The 21928-nt window shown below is 41.8% G+C and overlaps 1 protein-coding gene across 2 annotated transcripts; it reads right to left on the reverse strand.

Moving 5' to 3' along the window:
- Positions 1–8: 8 nt before the first annotated feature.
- LOC105698221 (reversion-inducing cysteine-rich protein with Kazal motifs) lies at positions 9–21817 on the reverse strand. Of its 2 annotated transcripts, XM_023433329.1 has the most exons (8): positions 21595–21817; positions 7996–8079; positions 7681–7717; positions 6352–6705; positions 4996–5428; positions 3022–4116; positions 1879–2158; positions 9–1521 (listed from the first exon to the last, which is right to left on the reverse strand). In XM_023433329.1, the coding sequence occupies exons 1-8, from the start codon at positions 21694–21696 to the stop codon at positions 1135–1137; spliced, it is 2772 nt and encodes a 923-aa protein (XP_023289097.1). In that variant the 5' UTR covers positions 21697–21817; the 3' UTR covers positions 9–1134. The 2 variants fall into 2 exon arrangements, with proteins under 2 accessions (XP_023289097.1, XP_023289098.1); XM_023433330.1 differs by lacking the exon at positions 6352–6705.
- Positions 21818–21928: the final 111 nt, after the last annotated feature.

Raw genomic sequence — 21928 nt, forward strand, 5'->3', positions numbered from 1 at the left:
TCTCTTTGGCAGTTATAACATTATTAATTATATATATATATATTTCACATTAATGTAGTCACTCTTGTATACACTAAGTAGGCACTAGAAAGATCACAGACTTGAAATAGGTACGTTTCGCTTAAACGCAGCTCAAATGCACCGTCGTCGAGGTCTGACTGCCCCAATTAAAATTAATCCTTTAATTATAAATTCACTTGGAGAGTTAATTACGAAAAATTGGTGCAGTCGAGCCTGGGTCATTAGTAACCCTCACCTTATGAATTTAAAGGCAGTGGTTTTGGGAAAGTAAGATTCCACGACAGTACCGGGTGAAATTATTAAGTTATCCTCTAGCAAATCTATTGCTAAGGGACGATTTTTATAAAAAATATCGGACTTGCGCCATTTGCAAGATTAATACTAAACCTACCGACGATTTATACTGCTATTACAAATACCATTTGACCTGCCGGTGGTAGGTTTAGTGCTAAGACTTGATCGCAATTGCGTGACCAAGACCAATACTTGATAGAGCAAGACCAAGACTATGGTACCCTTGTTCTTGGTCTTGCAGTTGTGATCTTGAGCTTGCACTATTTGCAAGATTAACACTAAATCTACCAACGATTTATACCCCCATTACAAATACCGTTTGACCCGCCGGTGGTAGGCTTAGTGTTAAGACTTGATCGCAATTGCGTGACCAAGACCAATATTCGACAGTGCAAGACCAAGACTATGGTACCCTTGTTCTTGGTCTTGCAGTTGTGATCTTGAGCTTGCACTATTTGCAAGATTAATACTAAACCTACCGACGATTTTTACTACCATTACAAATACCATTTGACCTGCCGGAGGTAGGTTTAGTGTTAAGTCTTGATCGCAATTGCGTGACCAAGACCAATACTTGATAGAGCAAGACCAAGACTATGGTAGCCTTGTTCTTGGGCTTGCACTATTTGCAAGATTAATACTAAACCTACCGACGATTTTTACTACTATTACAAATACCATTTGACCCGCCGGTGGTAGGTTTAGTGCTAAGACTTGATCGCAATTGCGTGACCAAGACCAATACTTGATAGAGCAAGACCAACACTATGGTAGCCTTCTTCTAGGTCTTGCAATTGCTCATCGCTATTAGGAATTGCTTCACGGATGAAACCTCCAGGCAAGGATCCACCCTAACGGAGCTAAGGCAAACCAGAAGCTGTTGGTGGAAGCTCCGGAAACTCTGTCGTGAGCGATCTCCGCCCTGGTCAAAGACCCCAAGGGCACTTCGGCCACGATCCTGGGACTTCTCTCCAAGATCCTGGCAACGAGCTTCTCCGCCTCGGCCACGCAAGCTGCAAGTTGAATACTGGAAGGCTTCTTCGAGACTGGCTGGATGACGACGAAGACGTCACCCTCTGGGGTAACCGATCCTCTCAGGGCGCACTGTGCGACCTGCAGCTGACGTCCAAGAGCGATCAGCATCGCTTCCAAAGTCACCGTATCCTTATCCCGGTCTTCCTCCATCACGTAGTAGATTCGGTCCAGCTGGGAATTGAAAAGGAAGGAATATAATCCTCGCGTAGAGATCGACACTCCTAACGTCGGTACACCAACGTTCATATCACTAAGAAGATGCAACACCGTCTATTGAAATCGTCCCCACGTAAAATCAGCTTAAGATGATATGAAAAGCACTGAGAAATTTAACCCTTTGCACGAGGAGCCATTTCGAGATATGGGCGAAATTCCCCTGGCCGTGCAGGGAATATTGAACCAAACGTCGGCCCTCTTAGAATTAGTAGCCAAAGGGCTAACATGTTTTAGGAGGCACACACCGATGACGTTGCCGAAGGTATACGAGGACTTCGGCTTCCCTGTTCACGTGTGGAGAGTCATAAGCACCTGTTTCCTGGAGTAGAAGAGCCTGGCGGCTCCTCCGCAGACGGGGCAGCAAGCACCTGGTGGAGTTACCCCGACGCAGTAGGGCTCGATGGGGGATGGACACTGGACAGCGGCTCCACATCTTTCCCTGGGCCTGTCTCCTATCAACCCGACGGCCACGCAGGGACCGAGGTAGTCGACGATGGTCCTCTCTGCCCATGCGGCGCACTCGCTGGGATAAACCTCCCCGTTGATCCCACAGACGGGTCCCCTGAGACTGCACCCTCTCAGACACGGGCCCCTGTTCGTAGATGTATACCGATTGAAGTATAGGTTTAAGTAATACATACGAGTATTAAGGTGAAGTGAAACCCCCTTCAAATCACTCGATTCGAATACAACACTTTTTTTTAAGGGCATTAGACCAAACTGTCCGAAACTTTGACACATCACTCCAGATCATCTAAGAATTGTCCTGACACATTCAAAATTTGGATATTTGGACAACATTTTTTAACTCAGCCCAGACCAGAAACAAAATGGCGTCGAGCTCTCATATTTCGATCGATATACAATTATCGAAGACTCTGATATGAGAAACGAAAGGGTCAGGAGAATTTTACGACAATTTAGAACACTCTGGTTATCGAGAAACTCGCATTTTAACGGGATAAGGGCAGAAAAAGTGTTGTATGCGCTTCTATGCTAAAACGATGGGAATACGAGGTCTCGGAGTGAAAATTTAATTGATCTGGAAGTCACAGATGGCGCAGGGGTTGCCTCTGCAGTCAATTAGGGCCCCAGAAAGCATGAATCCAGAGGATTTCTGGAGTTTTACTTAGATTTCTTGATATTTATTGTACGAAAACGACAGGTGGTGTATGCCATTTGGTACAATACCCAATATAATTCGACACAGCTGTCGATATAAAAACGAACGTCGGCAACGTAGGCATTTAGAAAAATCCTCTTTATCGACGTTGATCAAGTTCCTCGCCGTGTTTCACTTCACCTTAATACATGCCTTCTATGAGAGATAGGTCTGGTTTGTATGCCTGGGTGTATTTTGAATCGACACGTGTATCGATATTTATCATGGTACCTAGTATATATATCGGTAATAAGTAAGAGGATCGATGACTGGTGGTACCGGGTAATCCCTACCTGTACGCCAGCGAAGCGCCAGCCTTAATCAACGAGCAGAGGGACGGATGCTCCTGGTTGTCCCTGTCGCAGACGGGCCCTGCCGAGTAATCTCTAGGATCGCAATCAAGAGGAACACACTCGAACTGCCTGCAGGGCTTGTAGATGGGCGAGAGGCACACCCTGGGCCTCCTGACGCACTTTTCGGAAGCCGAGCACGGATCCCCGGCACAAGGGTCCCTGGAAGAGCAGCTCCCGAAGTCGACGTCGGCCGCGGAGAGGCCGTAGCACTTCGCCAAGCAAGCCGAGGCAAAGGTGGCCCCTAGTCTTCCACATACGGGGACGTAATGCGAGGGACAGTCGCAGGGTAGCGAGGGTATCTTAATTTCCCCGCAGCTCTTCCTGGAGCAGGTGACCTCGCCCTCGTTGCACTGGCAAGGGTTGCACTCGAGGTAGAAGTTGGCCCGGTCGGTTACCAGGAGCTGCTGGACCCAGCAGTACCCGAAGGCGAAGCAGTTCAGGGGTCGGCACTTCTCCAGGCCCCGGGGGGTGCACTGGCAGATCTTCAGGCACTTCTGCTGGTCGTACCTGGGCACCTGGATCCAGGATCCCAAGGGCACCAGCTGCTTGGACATCTCCCCGAGGGCGCAGGCCGGGACGCAGCTGAAGCTCTTGGAGCTGGCCGGGTGCAGGACGCACGTCTGGCCCTGGGGACAGGGATTGTCCTTGCAGGGCGTCGTTATGTCCTCGTCCGGGAGGAGAACCGAGTCCTCCTCGCGAGGGTCCTCCAGGAAGGGGCGCAGGGATACGCAGGGCATGTCTGGCTTCGGTGGAGAGAGCTTCGAGCAGAGGGTCGTCGCCGAATAGGGACCGGTCACTGCTGACCAGTCAACGCAACTCGTCATCAGCTCCAGACAGTCTTCCCTGCAGAGGCGAGTCTCGTGCACCCTGGACTCGCAAGGACGCAGCTGGAGAAGACACGCAGCTGCGCGGAGAGTCTTTGCTGGACAGGATGGAGCTGCTCTGACCTGGACTCCCAAGCCGCGGATGATCCCTCCTCTGGCCCAGTGATCTGCTTCCCACTTGGCGGCCTCGTCTGCCTTTGCCGAACACGTTCTGGAATTAATTCACCCTCGTTATTTGCGTTTCGGGGACACTTTGAAGATCCTGAGCGGGGAGGTTTAGGTGCTCACGAGACACGTGTCAAAGTTTAGGGTGGTTCGAGCCAGTACCCTTGAAAAAACAGGGTCTTATTCGAGTCGACAGATATGAGGGGGGTTCCACTTCACCTTAACCCTCTATAGGCCGAAGTTTTTTTTTTAATAAAAAAAAATTGGGGGAACGAAAAATCAGCAATTAGGAACCTATATATGCAAATGAAAAAAAATTTTTCATTTAAAATGTGACCTGAAAGTTACACGGGCCCATAGAGGGTTAAGGTGATATGAAGGGTCATTGAAAATAAATAAAAAAATTCAAATTTTCTAAGTGTCAGGATAATTCATAGGTGCTCACGAGTCACGTGTCAAAGTTTAGGGTGGTTCGAGCCAGTACCCTTAAAAAAACAGGGTCTTATTCGAGTCGACTGATATGAGGGAGTTCCACTTCACCTTAAGGTGATATGAAGGGTCATTGAAAATAAATTAAAAAATTCAAATTTTCAAAGTGTCAGGATAATTCATAGGTGCTCACGAGACACGTGTCAAAGTTTAGGGTGGTTCGAGCCAGTACCCTTGAAAAAACAGGGTCTTATTCGAGTCGACTGATATGAGGGGGTTCCACTTCACCTTAAGGTGATATGAAGGGTCATTGAAAATAAATTAAAAAATTCAAATTTTCAAAGTGTCAGGATAATTCATAGGTGCTCACGAGACACGTGTCAAAGTTTAGGGTGGTTCGAGCCAGTACCCTTGAAAAAACAGGGTCTTATTCGAGTCGACTGATACGAGGGGGGTTTCACTTCACCTTAACGTTCGTCATTGGACAGTACCCTACCTGAAAAGTGTCGTCGGTCTGTCGTTGAACCTCGCACAGTAGGAGAGACCGGCGCAGCCCATCTCGCAGGCATCATCGGCATCTTCCAGACATCTCCTGAGTTCCCCCTCAGCAGCTACGGACAGACATTGGGACTCCAGCTGAGCCGATGCCACTTCCCAGTCCGCTTGGAAAGCTCTCCAGCACAGGTTCCTGCAGGAAGCCTGAGTCGCCTTGGAACAACATGCCAATTTCCCGATCTCCAGGGGCAGACGGACAGGCTTAGCTGGAGCGGACTGCAGAAGGCAACTCCAAAGGGGGATGTGGGGCAGAACTGGGCCGCACTTCTCTGATAACGCGTCCAGAAACTCCTGATCCGTGGTTTTGGTTTGGAGGGTCTTCCGACATGTGTTCTGGCATGATACGTTCGCAGCCTTCTCGCAGCAATGGAGATCTAGGAAGAGATGAACGCGGTTCTGTTATGCTTTCTTTGCACCTTAGGTTTTCATGTACTTTTAAGTTATGCTGTCTCTATTTGCACCTCAGGTTTTCATGTACTCTTAAGGTGATATGAAAGGATCATTCTGTATATAAACGGGAAAATATTTATAAAGCTTTTCCCCAAACTGGGTGCACCAAATTGTCTGGAGATCTAGGAAAAGATTAACGCGGTTCAGTTATGCTTTCTTTGCACCTTAGGTTTTTATGTACTCTTAAGGTGATATGAAAGGATCATTCTGTATATAAACGGGAAAATATTTATAAAGCTTNGGGCACTCTGTATATATTATACGTAAAAATATTTATAAAGCTTTTCTCCAAACTAGGTGCACCAAATAATCTGGAAATCTACGAAGAAATGAACGCGGTCCAGTTACGCCGTCTTTCTTTGCACCTTAGATTTTCATGTACTCTTAACACATTAGCGACTGCTGACGTGAATTCACGTCTTTTCAAGTTCTATTCCTGATTACCGCTGACGTGAATTCACGTCTTTTTAAGTTCTATCCCTGGTTGCCGCCGACGTGAATTCACGTCATTTTAATTTCTATTCCTGATTGCCGCTGACGTCTTTTCAAGTTCTATTCCTGATTGCCGCAGACGTGAATTCACGTCTTTTCAATTCTATTCCTGATTGCCGCCGACGTGAATTCACGTCCTGCTTAGTTGGTTCATTAATTGTTAGCCGGCGCGGCGCCCAAATTTTATCATTTTTTCCTTGCTTTAAGGACACAAGTTTTGCGCCAACTAGTTTAAGAATTTCATTATTTTCGCCGGTACTCGGTATTTGAAACGGAGAAAAATTGGCCGGTCGCGAATGCGTTGATATCAGGAAGAGGCATGAAATTTAATGATCAATTGTTTTATGATACCAACATTGCTTAAGGTCTTCCGTGTTCTTCGCCTCTGCGACTGCGACTATCTTCAGACATTTCGGAATTTCGTGGAAGCAGCCCTTACTGCTGTAGAATTTAAGGGTGGATTGTTCTCCCGGCATTTGGAAGAATTTCCTGCAACCCGCTCGGCAGGTCTCGTTGGAAACGTTGCTGCAGCAACGTTCGCCATCTTCCCGCCTCTCTAGGCAAGAGAAGAACTCGGACTCGTCGCTGGCTCTGCAATTTTCGTCCAAGTCATGTCTGGACCCTGCCAGAGCACAAGTGGTCCTACAGATTGGGTTCTGGACCAAATGGCAGCATCCTCTTCCGACCCAGTTCTCGTTCCTCCTCGCTTCTGCAAATAATTCCATATTGAGAGAGTCTCGAGTCTTCTCCTTGCCTCTGGAAATAATTTCATGTTCAGACTGAGTCACGATTAAGGTGACGTGAAAGGCGCTGAGAAATTCAACCCTTTGAACGCAGAGCGATTTCGACATATGGGCGAAATTCGTCTGACCGTGCAGGCAATATTGGACCAAACGTCGGGCGCCTCTAGGCGCTCCTAGGAGCCAAAGGGTGAATCGTCATTTTTTCTCTATGAGAATACCATACGGGTCGATTTTGAGGACTAATTTTCTTTATCCGCGAAAATAGAAGAAGTTTGAGAGATTCGTAGAACTTTCTGGACGACTTAATATATCGCTATAATAGCTAACCCATTTCGACATATGGGCGAAATTCCTCTGACCGTGCAGGCAATATTGGACCAAACGTCGGCCGCCTTTAGGCGCTCTTAGTAGCCAGAGGGTTAATCGAAGTCGATAAAATTCCAATGAAATTTCATTAGTCCAAGAAAAACTGTTCTGTTATCCCAGATTAGAGACCAAGCACACATATTTTTCTTTATTAAATATAATTTCATAAGCATCGCGTTCCTCCTTAGGGTCTCCATAATCACGTGCTGAAGTTTCCATCGAGTCGGTGCATGCAGTTAGGAGAAAAGTTTTATATTTTCACGTTTTATATACATAGAATGACCCTTTCATATCACCTTAAGATGATATGAAAGGCGCTGGGAAATTTAATCCAGGTCGATCAATTAAAATTCAATCTATACCCTTTTTGGAGGTAACGTCATTTTCAATACTCAAGTGGGAACATTTCTGAGCGAGAAATATTATATATATATATTTCTAAATAATAATATTTTATTATTCATTATCTATTTTAATAATATAGGCTGACTCATATTAATTAATCGACCTCGATAAAATTTCTCAGCGCCTTTCGTATCACCTTAATTCACTAAATGTAACATTGTTGCACTTACTTTTCAGGGTCGAATTGACGCAATTCCAGAAATCCCCCTGAAACATTCCCATCGAGGATCCGATCAGCGATTCGTTTTAATAAAATCAGAGAAATCCGATACTATTCACTTTCCTCGATCGACGTCGAATCGTTTTGCGCGGATCGCTTCTTTAGAAACCGATCAAAGAAGATCTAGTTGCAGTCTTTAAGCCCGCGTGGTAGAATCATCTATTGTCGTTCCCGATCCAGATCTCGGAGAAAAAAGAATTCCAATGAACTCGAGACCGAGGACGTCGATCGTGGGGATGAATGAATCGATTAAACGCCTTCTTACCAATTCCGGGGAACAGAATTCCAACAGTTGAGGGGCCGTTTTTTCCCGCGCCTCCGCGTCAGCTCCTAGGGTCACCAAAGGTATCTAGAAGAATGGTACTCTATTAAATGCATTGCTCAAAAATCCTACCAAGTGCTCTCCTTTAAGAGGATATGAAAGGCGCTAAGAAATTTAATCGACGATAAAGGAAAAAATCTGTACCCTTTTTGGGGGGTAAGGCCGTTTTGTACACTAAAGCGGTAACATAACCTGGCGCGTAACGTTACTGACATTTATATTTATGTTCAAGTCTTTTATAGTCTACGTTGAGAATTATATAAACTTAAGTCATTTCGGTAAAGTAATGATAAAAAAATATGTTTTAGAAGCGGAATCCTGCCGGTGGTAGAAACGAAACGAGGAACGAAACGTCGTTTAGAAACATTATCATAACTTATACTCATGATGGACATACCAGGGACCTCATACGAATATTTCATGATCACATAATGTAGCAATGGATAATTAAGAATGAAAACAATTGTACCCCTCGTTTGATAACAGTCACATGTTTTAGAAGGGGAGTCCTGCCAGTGGTCGAAACGAAACGAGGAACGAAACGCTGGTTAGGAACGTGGCCATAACTTATGCTCGCGTTGGACATACCAAGCGCATGAATTTCGTACATATATTTCATGATTAGATATTGTAGCAAAGGATAATTAATAACGAAGACAGTTGTAGGCCTCGTTTGATAACAGTCACATGTTTTAGAAGGGGAATCCTGCCGGTGGTAGAAACGAAACGAGGAACGAAACGTCGTTTAGAAACATTATCATAACTTATACTCATGATGAACATACCAGGGACCTCATACGAATATTTCATGATCACATAATGTAGCAAAGGATAATTAAGAATGAAGACAATTGTAACCCTCGTTTGATAACAGTCACATGTTTTAGAAATGGAATTCTACCAGTGGTCGAAACGAGAAACGAAACGCTGGTTAGGAACGTGGCCATAACTTATGCTCGTGTTGGACATACCAAGCGTAGGGACCTCACGCGAGGACACCTATTGAATCTCGAATGAGGACGAAATTGATGTCCTGGCGATTCCTCGTAGCGATTTGTCATTCCACGAGGCAGGAAACCCTTGGCATTAGTGGCGGCGCATGACAAATTCCCCTGATGTCTAGGTTTCTCGTCGAGCTGGGTTACATGGGCCTCGCGTAATCTTTTAATACTGATAAGGCAATGTCAAAAAGGGCCACGGAAATCATATGTAAACTCTGCTTTTTTATATTTATTCGACGATACGTACCCTACTGGTCAAGAAAATGGACGACTCTAATATTCAAAGCTGTAGATAACCGTATTGAAGATTCCTTTATTCGTTATCGTTAGATTAAATACTGATAAGGCGATGTCAAAAAGGGTCACGGGAATCATATCTAAACTCTGTTTTTTTTTTAATATTTATTCGACGTTACGTACAATGGCGGACATGAATGCCTCCCCTGCAGATACGGCATCGCCTGTGCATGATGGGAAGGCATTGATGTCTCCCAGTGTACTTAAAGTCTGAAGCGTATTTCCGTCGCTACGCCTGCGATTATTCTTGGAGGTATGTCGTCGACCGTGTCTAAATTCTGCAACGACGCAAAATAAGTGCGACGAGAAGTTGGACTTTTTCTTAAGGTGAAGTGAAACCCGCCTCAAATCAGTCGGCTCGAATAAGACACTCTTTTTTTAAGGGCACTGAATAGAACCGTCTGAAACTTTGACACATGGCTCGTGAGCACTTAGGAATTATCCTGACACTTTGAAAATTTGGATTTTTGGTATATTTTCAATGACCCTTTCATATCACCTTAAGAGGAAGTGAACCCCCTCTCAAATAGTGTTCTAAATTCTCGTACAATTTCCCCAACCGTTTCTCATATCAGAGCCTTCAATAATTGGTCGCGTGTCAAAGTTTAAGGCGGTTCGATCCAACACCTTAAATAAAAGTGTCTTATTCGAGTCGAATGATTTGAGGGGGGTTTCACTTCACCTTAATACAGGGGCCAATGTCCTCCGGGATTAGATTTAGCTTTGGAGTTTCAGTAAATCGGAGTTCGGGAGGAATTAAAATGGCTTCGCGGGCGTCGTGGTTGCATTTAGGTCCGAGCCGCGTCAAAAGGTACGAAAATAGAGGCTGAGCTTTTTTGTGCTTTCCACGCCGCGTTTCTGCGTGGGTTTGCTGATTCTGTGGCCAAAGAAATTCATCGAGGTGTCGGAGGTAATCGGAGGTAATTGTGAAGACACTTACACCGATTTTTCTTTCTATATATATAGAATGACCCTTTCATATTCCAGCTTAATGAGTTATAAACAATTATGTGTAAATGTTCCACAAGAGAGGCGTCATTTCAGGGGGACCAAAATGGCGGCGTTGGCGAAGACTCCAACGGTCAGTTATCCCAGGCGAAATTCCTGTAAACTCGGGAGGTAAAGTAAGTTTTAGTACGTAGATGCGACTACGTGATCGGCGAGATTACGAGCAAAATTGAACAACTCGCTTTACAATTCTTCCCGAGCCTCCTTGCCGAAAATAGTACCGCGGAAAGAGTAACCAGCTGGATCGTTATTATTCTAGGTACGCCTCCATGCCATAACTCTTCTATACGACCCCATGAGTTTACCATTTCTATCCACGCTCGCCTTTCCACGTGGTTAAACAAAATTTCACTTTTCCCTATAATTTGCGCCGCAAAAATATATATATGTATATATCTGCGTAATTTATTTCTTTATTAAAAGGTAGGTGCATGTTTTAGTTCTTCGTCGTTAACCTTTCTTTCATACAATAATTTCCACTTTGCGCGTAATACTTGCTCCCTCTTAGGTCTTGAATAGTTCTTGTTTTTTGAAGTTAGAGAAAAATAAAAACCGTGCATAACATTTCAGTTAAGAATTTTTGTTTCATATAGTTAGAGAGAACAAAAAAAAAAGGTTCGTGTGTAACATTTGAGTTTACCATTTCTATCCACGCTCGCCTTTCCACGTGGTTAAACAAAATGTTACTTTTCCATCAAAATTTGCGCCGAAAGAAAAAAAANGGCATCAATTCTTCTTTATACAGAAGTTAATCAGTAATTTTAATTTATGGCCGGGTAAAATTGGAAAATCTTTAAATTAAACGGTAAATACTTGAAACGAATACACATATATACGTTAAAATATAAAATAATAAGCTACTCATTTACGACCCGACTATTAAACACTAAAAAGTGGTTCTTGAAATGATGGGCATCAATTCTTCTTTATACAGAAGTTAATCAGTAATTTTAATTTATGGCCGGGTAAAATTGGAAAATCTTTAAATTAAACGGTAAATACTTGAAACGAATACACATATATACGTTAAAATATAAAATAATAAGCTACTCATTTACGACCCGACTATTAAACACTAAAAAGTGGTTCTTGAAATGATGGGCATCAATTCTTCTTTATACAGAAGTTAATCAGTAATTTTAATTTATGGCCGGGTAAAATTGGAAAATCTTTAAATTAAACGGTAAATACTTGAAACGAATACACATATATACGTTAAAATATAAAATAATAAGCTACTCATTTACGACCCGACTATTAAACACTAAAAAGTGGTTCTTGAAATGATGGGCATCAATTCTTCTTTATACAGAAGTTAATCAGTAATTTTAATTTATGGCCGGGTAAAATTGGAAAATCTTTAAATTAAACGGTAAATACTTGAAACGAATACACATATATACGTTAAAATATAAAATAATAAGCTACTCATTTACGACCCGACTATTAAACACTAAAAAGTGGTTCTTGAAATGATGGGCATCAATTCTTCTTTATACAGAAGTTAATCAGTAATTTTAATTTATGGCCGGGTAAAATTGGAAAATCTTTAAATTAAACGGTAAATACTTGAAACGAATACACATATATACGTTAAAATATAAAATAATAAGCTACTCATTTACGACCCGACTATTAAACACTAAAAAGTGGTTCTTGAAATGATGGGCATCAATTCTTCTTTATACAGAAGTTAATCAGTAATTTTAATTTATGGCCGGGTAAAATTGGAAAATCTTTAAATTAAACGGTAAATACTTGAAACGAATACACATATATACGTTAAAATATAAAATAATAAGCTACTCATTTACGACCCGACTATTAAACACTAAAAAGTGGTTCTTGAAATGATGGGCATCAATTCTTCTTTATACAGAAGTTAATCAGTAATTTTAATTTATGGCCGGGTAAAATTGGAAAATCTTTAAATTAAACGGTAAATACTTGAAACGAATACACATATATACGTTAAAATATAAAATAATAAGCTACTCATTTACGACCCGACTATTAAACACTAAAAAGTGGTTCTTGAAATGATGGGCATCAATTCTTCTTTATACAGAAGTTAATCAGTAATTTTAATTTATGGCCGGGTAAAATTGGAAAATCTTTAAATTAAACGGTAAATACTTTAAATGAATACACATATTAACACTAAAATATATAATAATAAGTTAAATGCAAAAATTGAAATGTAGATTTTCACATCCGTCGAGTACTTCGCGTTAGTACATTCTTTCCCTCGTGGGAAGTACATGATCATGAACATGTAATGGCGTCTTTAGCTCGCACAATCCATGTCTTTAAGACTCCTAAGACGCCACTTTCACATCCCCTTAAGACATCTGGCAAATGTCAGGCCCGAAGTGCGTGCTCATGATTTCGGTGTAAGAGGACCTAGAGGATTCTGTTTTTCTTTCCTTTGAAAGGAACGTGCGTGCGACCGTATGTTGGGTAAGGACCGGAGGGTTTCATTTTCCTTCCTCGCTGTGAAAGGAACCACTTGGGCAGAGTTCTGGCTCTCATCAGGATGACCAAAGCCAGGGACAGAGAAGGCACCCGGATGCGGGAAGAGCCAATATGTCAAAATCAAAACTGAAGGACCCAACCCCTCCCAAGACCGCACGTGGTGGACGTGCCCAAGAAAAAGCCCGATATCCCAAGTTTAGGATCTTTTCTAAAACATCGACCACCACATTTTCCCATCTGACTCTGTAATATTCCATTTCTACGGTAATCTAAATTGTTCGAGCTAGGTCCTGAAAGTCTTCATTTTCGATTCTAAGCCTCCAAGAAGCGTAAAACATCGAAAACGTTCCCGGACCCCGCCATGTTGGTTCCAGTCCATGATAAACTAATAAATTTATTATTAAAAATGAAATTTCACGAGTTTCAGGACCTACTTTAGTGCCGATCGGTAGTAACGATAACGACTCGTCTGTTGAATGTCGATTTGATTAAGAAGTCGGCAAGATGGCGTCGATAAACAATTAAACGCTCAGTAGTCAAAATTTCAGTCATGTATAAGGGTAAGTGTTACTTTATCACTGGTATGGTTTTTTTTTATTACTGCCATTAAAATGGACTGATGTTTATAAAATGTGGAGCTAATACCACCCGAAATTTATTTATATAATTAATATTTGGGTAATTAGAAATAGTGCAATGAGGTATACGAAAAAAAAAAAGAGTATAAATGGACCATGAAAAATGGTTATGTACTTCAAATGATGGGTATCTTCGATATTATATAAAAAAGGCCCATGCACCAATATTCTATGGAAAGTATAACTTGTTATTATAATTAGTAACAAATATAGTATAATTAAAGCCATGTCAAGGGTAAGCGTTACTTTATCACTAGTATAATATTTACTAATAAATATAGTATAATTACAGTCATGTCAAGGGTAAGCGTTACTTTATCACTAGTATTATAATTACTAATAAATACAGTATAATTATAGTCATGTCAAGGGTAAGCGTTACTTTATCACTAGTATAATATTTACTAATAAATATAGTATAATTACAGTCATGTCAAGGGTAAATGTTACTTTATCACTAGTAACAATAATTGCTCGTCTGTAGGGAGAAGTTGACAAGATGGCGTCGAAGCCTCGGTTTTCGATTTATCGTCGCGACAGAGGGTACTCGGTATGTCTCTGGAAGAACCGGGGAAGCTCGTAGGGGACAATTAAGTTAATAGACGGCAATTAGACGCGAATTGACCCCCGACGATATTCTCTCTCCGACCGAGGCTCAGCATTGGCAGAAATGACACGGCTGGAAAGGGTACAGTGACGAACATGAATGCCTTCCCTGGAGACCCGGTAACGGCAATGCACGATGGGAAGGCATTCATGTCTACCAATGTACATAGTACCCTCGTAATTCCCAGCTACGATCGATTGACAACGCATTGTCCGACCAACTGGCAACGTTTCCGATTTTTGAGCACCAAGATCAGTCCTCGAAACGAAAGAAGGAACTTCCCATTATAAACATTCGGGGTTTCGTTTACTTAGAATAGAGCAGCCCCTCTTACAAACAAGAAGAATCCAATCCGAGTCGAAATTTTAGTCCTCTGAGCCTGCAAAACCCAAGTAAGACCTCTTTAAGTCATGTTTCATTCTTTTAAGCCTTTTAAGCCCTTCTTTCAGCCTTTTCTGCCCTACTTTATTCGAATTAAGGTGATATGAAAGGGTTATTCTATATACACAAAACGTAAAAATATTTATAAAACCTTTTTTTCAAACTGGGTGCGTCGAATTATTTGAAACATTAACACGGGATTATGAAAGCCCTAAGGAAGAATGCGACGTTCGTGAAATTTCATTTTTTCCTAAAAAAATTTTTCCATTTATCCTACACTAGAACCATATCACACATTTTCTTTGGGAAAAATGAAAATTCGACAATCATCGCGTTCTTCCTTGGGGCCTCCATAATCTCGCGAGGAAGTTTCAAATGATTCGGTGCACCCAGTTTGGCGAAAAGTTTTATAAACATTTTGACTTTTCGGTATGTATATGTTACCGTGAATGTCCAAAATTGGAGAATGTCGACTTTCACCGGTGAATGTCAACAAATACCAAATACGTCGGTGAAAGATCGAATATTTCATTACATTGTTGTACCAATTGTTGAACATTCGGACCCTCTCCAGTGTGTGTCGACAATCACAGGTATTAGTGCATGGTAAATGTCAACATTTACCGGTGTAAGTCAGAAATAAGGGTATTTAGCAAATATTTCGGACATACACTAAGCGACTATGTGAATATTCACCGGTGAAAGTCGACATTCTTCAGATTTCGGTGTTTCACTGTAACATATATACGACACACTCATATCACCGTAAAGATATGGAATACTTGGTTCAGAGGTGTTCGTAAATTGATCTTCGAAAGAATTGCAGGACTCGCGCTGAAAATCGATTAATGCATCGCCAAGTACAACACCGGCTTGCAACATAAAGGACTTAAGCGAAGCTCAAAGTACCAGTGCGCGTGTTTTCGGCTTTCGTAGGGTACAGAAATAACCGCGTCGTTCGTGGCTAACTCTTGGCATTCGGTTTTACTCCGATTTAAACAGAGTCCCCCGTTGAGGGTACTTTGAGGCGACTCGAAGCGACATAAACGTACCACAACCGTGTGCGGCCCATTTCGGAACAAAGTTAACGAGAAAACACACGCAAGCTCTTATAACGTTAAGGTGAAGTGAAACGCGTCGAGGAGCTTGATCGACGTCGGTAAAAAAGATTTTCCTAAGTACCTACGTTGGTTTTTATATCGACAGCTGTGTCGAATTGAGTATTGTACTAAACGGCGTACTCCACTTGTCGTTTTCGTACAATAATTATAAAGAAATCCAAGTAAAACTCCAGAAATCCTCTGGATTCATGTTTTCTGGGGCCCTAATTGACTGCAGAGGGACCCCCTGCGCCATCTGTGATTTCCAGGTGAATTAAATTTTCACTCCGAGACCTCGTATTCCCATCGTTTTAGCATAGAAGCGCATACAACACTTTTTTTGCCTTCATTCCGTTAAAATGCGAGTTTCTCGATAACCAGAGTGTTCTAAATTGCCGTAAAATTGTCCTGACCCTTTCGTTTCTCATATCGGAGCCTTAGATAATTGTATATCGATCGAAATATGAGAGCTCGACGCCATTTTGGTTCAGTTCGGTTTAATATCTTTAAAGAGAAAATGTCTTATTCGAGTCGACTGATTTGAGGGAGAGGGGGTTTCACTTTAACCTTAAGGTGAAGTGAAACACGTCGAGGAGTTTGATCGACGTCGATAAAGGAGATTTTTCTAAAGGCCTACGTTGCCGATGTTCGTTTTTATATTGACAGCTGGGTCGCATTATATTGGATATTGTACTAAATGGCGTACTCCACTTGTCGTTTTCGTACAATAATTATAAAGAAATCCAAGTAAAACTCCAGAAATCCTCTGGATTCATGTTTTCCGAGACTCTAATAGACTGCAGAGGGACCCCCTGCGCCATCTGTGATTTCCAGGTGAATTAAATTTTCACTCCGAGACCTCGTATTCCTATCGTTTTAACATAGAAGCGCATACGACACTTTTTCTGCCCTTATCCCGTTAAAATGCGAGTTTCTCGATAACCAGAGTGTTCTAAATTGTCGTAAAATTCTCCTGACCCTTTCGTTTCTCATATCGGAGCCTTCGATAATTGTATATCGATCGAAATATCAAAGCTCGCCATTTTGGTTCTGGTGTCTGGGGAAGTTAAAAAGTTTTTTAAAAAAATCCAAATTTTGAACGTGTCAGGACAATTCTTAGATGATCAGGAATGACGTGACAGTTTGGTCTAATACCCTTAAAAGAAAGTGTTGAATTCGAATCGACTGATTTGAAGGGAGTTTCACTTCACCTTAATGCCCGCAGTCATAACGGCGATACCCGGTCAGGGAACGGTTCCGGCGCGGAAAGGCTGCGTATGGAAATGCCGAGACAGCGCCACCACGCGCGTCTCGCATCGCGCTTTTTATCCGGCGTGAAGCTGTCACTCGGTTTTGCGGGTTTATTTACGTCCGCGGCCGCTCGACACGCCGGCAGTATCTGGCCGGCCGCCGGGGGGGCGCTGCGGGCGCTCGGCCAATTGGGAGTCGCTCGCTCGCCCGTCCCGCGCAGTCCCGCGCAGCCCGCGCGAGCGGTCGCGTCGGCCGTTTCTTTTTTGGCGTCACTTAAAAATTCCCGACGACCGGTCCCTCCGCGGGTCGCACCCTGGACGCGCGCTTTTATGGCGCTTAAGAAGCCACGATCGCCGATTCGTGGTGTGCCCTCGGGCCCGGGATTTATTGGCCCCGATCAACGGTGGACGCGCGAAGAAAACGGTTTCACGCTCACTTAACCTCTCTCGGCCGTCCCGCCAGGACCCTCTCCAATGATTCAATTGAGACGTTTCGAATGCTTCTCCGCCGGCCGGCCTGCCCACCTCTGTTATTATTGTCGATGGTGTTATTAATCGGAATTTAGAAGCGACTGGATAAGGATAACCAGACATTCGTCAGGCACCAAGGACGACAATGGCTTGAGAAAACGTTTTTCGACGTCTGTTAAGAAACTCGGTAGAGTTTCGTGCCAAATATATATATGTATATAATCGTATTAGGGGACGTAATAATAACCTTATTAGAAGAAAGAGATTTTACTAACATGCACAGGGTTAGTTTTGGTTATTGCGAGGTTATATTACATTATTAAACATTGAAAACTGTTAAATAATTCCTGCTTACATGACACGATAAGAAAATTATATCGTTGAACTTCTAAATATAGTATATGTAAATATGAATGTAATGCATATGTAAAAAATATAGATATACTCGAGTCCTCTTCTCTACTTTTAACGGCTTTCCATCTTCCCGCTTTTCCTGCCTATAACCGAAACCTCTCACAATTTTCGATTTACAAGGTATATACCTTCATTTGCAATATTACTAGATCGGAAATGCTAGTGATTTTCGTTCTTTCATACAGCGAATACGTGATTCGGCGAATAAACCCGCGTGAGATGAAAGTGCGAGAAGTGAGCGCTCTCGTCAAAAATACGTAATAAATGCTCTATATATAATCCACTACCTCTCACAATTTTCGATTTACATGGTATGTATCTTTATTTAAAATATTCCTAGACCGAAAGTGCTAGTGATCTCGTTCTTTCGCATCTCGAATACGTAATTCGGCGAATAAACCCACGTGAGATGAAAGTGCGAGAAGTGAGCTCTCTCGTCAAAAATACGTAATAAATGCTCTATATATAATCCACTACCTCTCACAATTTTCGATTTACAAGGTATGTACCTTTATTTGAATATTACTAACCCGAAAGTGCTAGCGATCTCGTTCTTTCGCATCTCGAATACGTGATTCGGCGAATAAACCCACGCGAGATGAAAGTGCGAGAAGTGAGCTCTCTCGTGAAAAATACGTAATAAACGCCCAGACTCCTCTAGAAGTGTCTTACTACCGTCTAAGGTCCTTACCGGATTCAAAGTTGTAAAGCAGTTGAAAATAAAAGCAATTTTATCGCTTCAACACCGGAAACGATGTCGACGGGCGTTTCTTTCCCATCGAAAGGAAAATAAGTCTCCGGAAAAGTGGACGATGTCTGAAAAGATAACGAATGAGGAACCGCTCTTGGGCCAGATTACTGGACTACATCCAGGGGGACATTGGTTGCACAAGTCCCATGGGGACACGAGGTTGTCTAGCCGCATTTAAGTAAAACCAGCCATAAGCGAGGCACCTCGGCCCGCGACCGAATCACTGTAATTAGCCTCGATCGCGGCTTTCGTATTAATTTTATATAATCCCGGTTTCGGTCGGCCGAGCCGGCCGAGCAGATCGTTTGTCCGTAACGACAGCTGAGAGTCAGGCCTGTGCAATTAATGGACCTTGTTACGACAGTAATCACGCCGATTAAGCGCCGATAAGCGTCACGCCATTTGTATACCGGGCCTAAGGACGTGTTCCCAGGGACTCTTAACGTAAACGCATCGATTACGAACGCGTGCCCATCGAGAGATACCCGGAGATGGAGCGAGAAAATACACAAACCGACTGACGGATAAATAATCCTACGTCGAGGAGTCGTGCACGCTATCGGCGCTAACTATAAATCTAGATCAATTCCTGGTGTCAATTAAATCCCCTTAAGACACACCTTTGGTGTACAGAAACTTAGCGAAATACATTTACCTTCCCTCAATTGCAAGAATATCTCAAATGGTTTCTTTTCTACGACAAACTCGAATCAACTGTTTCTGCCCAAATGAAGATTGTTGCAAAAAAATTTATAAAATTCATACACTTTTAGTAAATAAGGTTGCAGTAAAATTATAAATCTGATGTCTTAATAGGGAATTAATGTACATTTATTTTAAGGTTCTAAGTAAATTTATAATTTTATAACGTCGGGTTGTAATTTTGCGAAATTGCGGAGAAAAATTATAAATTTGGTATGCAAAAATTTGATTGCAAGAATATTTCAAATGGCTTCGTTGAAAAAAATTCATAAAATTCATACGCTTTTAGTGGATAAGGTTGCAGTAAAATTATAAATCTGATGTCTTAATAGGGAATTAATGTNAAAAGACTAAACTAATTTCGACTTTCAGGAAAGTGGGAGAAGTAAAAGAGTAACTTTGTACGGTTTGTTAGGACTATAGAAATGAACGGATGAACATGCGATTAAGATGTTCATAACTGACGAGGAGGAGCGAAACAATCACTCGAGTCCATTTCGAGGTGAACTCGTGGAGGAGACTTCCTGTCGTTTTGCTTAGGGACATTCAAACAGGAAGTCCTCATCAGTAGTCGACTCGAAGAAGAGGCGTCTCTTTGGCTCGGGCTATTCGTTACGCCATCGTCCAAACTTTCACGTCCATAAACTAGCACCTAGTTTTCCTCCCAACCCCTGGCCTTCCACCAAAGAGGAAAAAAGTAATCCCAGAAATAGAATCTTTAAGGTGATATGAAAGAGTCAGCTTATATATATATATATATCTGAGAAGTCACATCGATGGGGAAAATATTCCTCGAGTTGTGGGTACCGATTTGTCTCAAATTTTATCACGGGAATATAGAGGCCCTGAAGTAGGTCCTGAAACTCATGAAATTTCATTTTTCATAAAAACATAATTTATTTATTATGGACTGGAAACAACATGGCGTGGCCCGGGCACGTTTCCGATGTTTTACGCTTCTTGGAGAGTTAGGATTGAAAATGAAGAGTTTTAGGACCTAGCTTGAAGAAAATAAAGAGTAATCCCAGAAATAGAAACTTTAAGGTGATATGAAAGAGTCAGAGAGAGGGAGATATATATCTTATTATCCTGAGGAAATAAAGACTCGGCTGTAAAGTCCTCGTTATCATGATCCTTGAGATGTCTATCTATCGTAATTATTAATAAACCGAGTCTTTAGTTCATATTTAGTTTATTAGGCTCTATCTCATCTACGAGGGTAATATTTTGTAAAAATAACATTTAACAGATTTTCCAGCTGAGACTTGTTATTATACTGAGGAAATGAAGACTCGACTGTAAAGTCCTCGTTATCATGACCCTCGAGATGTCTATCTGTCGTAATTATTAACAAACCGAGTCTTTAGTTCATATTTAGTTTATTAGGCTCTATCTCATCTACGAGGGTAATATTTTGTAAAAATAACATTTGATAGATTTTCCAGCTGAGACTTGTTATTATACTGAGGAAATAAAGACTCGGCCGTAAAGTCCTCGTTATCATTACCCTCGAGATTATCCATAGTAATATGTGAAGGATTTATAATCTAAGAAATGATATCACAATCTGAAGAATTTCTATAAAAAGGGAGGTGAAATAAAAAGGGAGTGTCGGGTTGATGTATAACGAGGAAGGGCGCTATTTTATTAGAGTCGTTGAATAAAATGGAGGAAGGCCGAGAGATTTGCATGCGTGGGAACGGTATCAGTGATATCAAATCCGCCCTTTCCGCCATCCTCTCGTTTAATATTTGCGTATGAATGGGCCTGGGTTCCCCGCCGGGGGTCCGTAAATCTCCCAGCGGGCTCGATGTCTTCGATTTTATCTCCCAGGCCCCTGGGCCTTATCCGACTGGATCCCCCAGGCCATCTTTTTGTGGACCCATCCGGTGGAAGGGCAATTTCCAAAATCCAATAACGCTCGCCCCGTTGTCCTGACCCTTCCGATTCTCATATCAGAGCCTTCGATAATTGTATATCGATCGAAATATGAGAGCTCGACGCCATTTTGGTTTTGGTCTGGGTTAAGTTAAAAAATGTCAAAAAATCCAAATTTTTAATGCGTCAGGACAATTCTTAGATGATCAGGAGTGACGTGTCAAAGTTTCGGACAGTTTGGTCTAATGCCCTTAAAAAAAAAGTGTTGTATTCGAATCGACTGATTTGAAGGGGGTTTCACTTCACCTTAAGTACTCCAGAAAAACAATACCCAAATACTGTACTGTTTAACCTAACAAGGCGCTGAGATATTTAATCGAGGTCGATAAAATAAAATTCATTTATACCCTTTTTGGTGGGAACGTCATTTTGAATACTCAAGTAGGAACATAAGCTGGCGCGTCGCGTTACCGACATTTATATTTATGTTGAAGTCTTTTACAGTCCACCTTGAGAATTACGTTAATATTTGTAAATAAAAAGTTTAAATAGAGTTTAAATAAAGTTACCTTGGAGCAAACATTGCGACAGGTGCCGGCAGCTCGCGAGCAGCAGGACATCTCTGAAACAAAAATTGCAAAAATACATTTCTTTTTGTCTAAACTATCCATGATGGGGAAAATAGTATGTCGAAACTGAACACACCGGAAATATGATTAAAGATTTAAAAAAAAGACTCATTTACTACTAGGCTATTAAACACTAAAAAGTTGTTCTTGAAATGATGGACATCAATTCTTTTTTATATAGAAGTTAACTAAAAATTGCTAGTTAACTTCTATATAAATTAAAATTTATGGCCGGGTAAAATTGGAAAATCTTTAAATTAAACGGTAAATACTT

The sequence above is a fragment of the Orussus abietinus genome, unplaced genomic scaffold (genome assembly GCF_000612105.2).
Source record: "Orussus abietinus isolate OABI.00-Male unplaced genomic scaffold, Oabi_2.0 scaffold702, whole genome shotgun sequence".
In the NCBI taxonomy this organism is placed as follows: domain Eukaryota; kingdom Metazoa; phylum Arthropoda; class Insecta; order Hymenoptera; family Orussidae; genus Orussus; species Orussus abietinus.

What these genes read in the sequence shown, in the direction of transcription:
- LOC105698221 (XM_023433329.1), bottom strand. Translation starts at nt 21,696, where the DNA reads ATGGATAGTTTAGACAAAAAGAAATGTATTTTTGCAATTTTTGTTTCA. An exon ending in GTCGCAATGTTTGCTCCAAG is followed by an intron (nt 8,080 to 21,594) that starts GTAACTTTATTT and finishes CCATTCTTCTAG; the next exon opens with ATACCTTTGGTGACCCTAGG. An exon ending in GGCGCTTCGCTGGCGTACAG is followed by an intron (nt 2,159 to 3,021) that starts GTAGGGATTACC and finishes ATCTACGAACAG; the next exon opens with GGGCCCGTGTCTGAGAGGGT.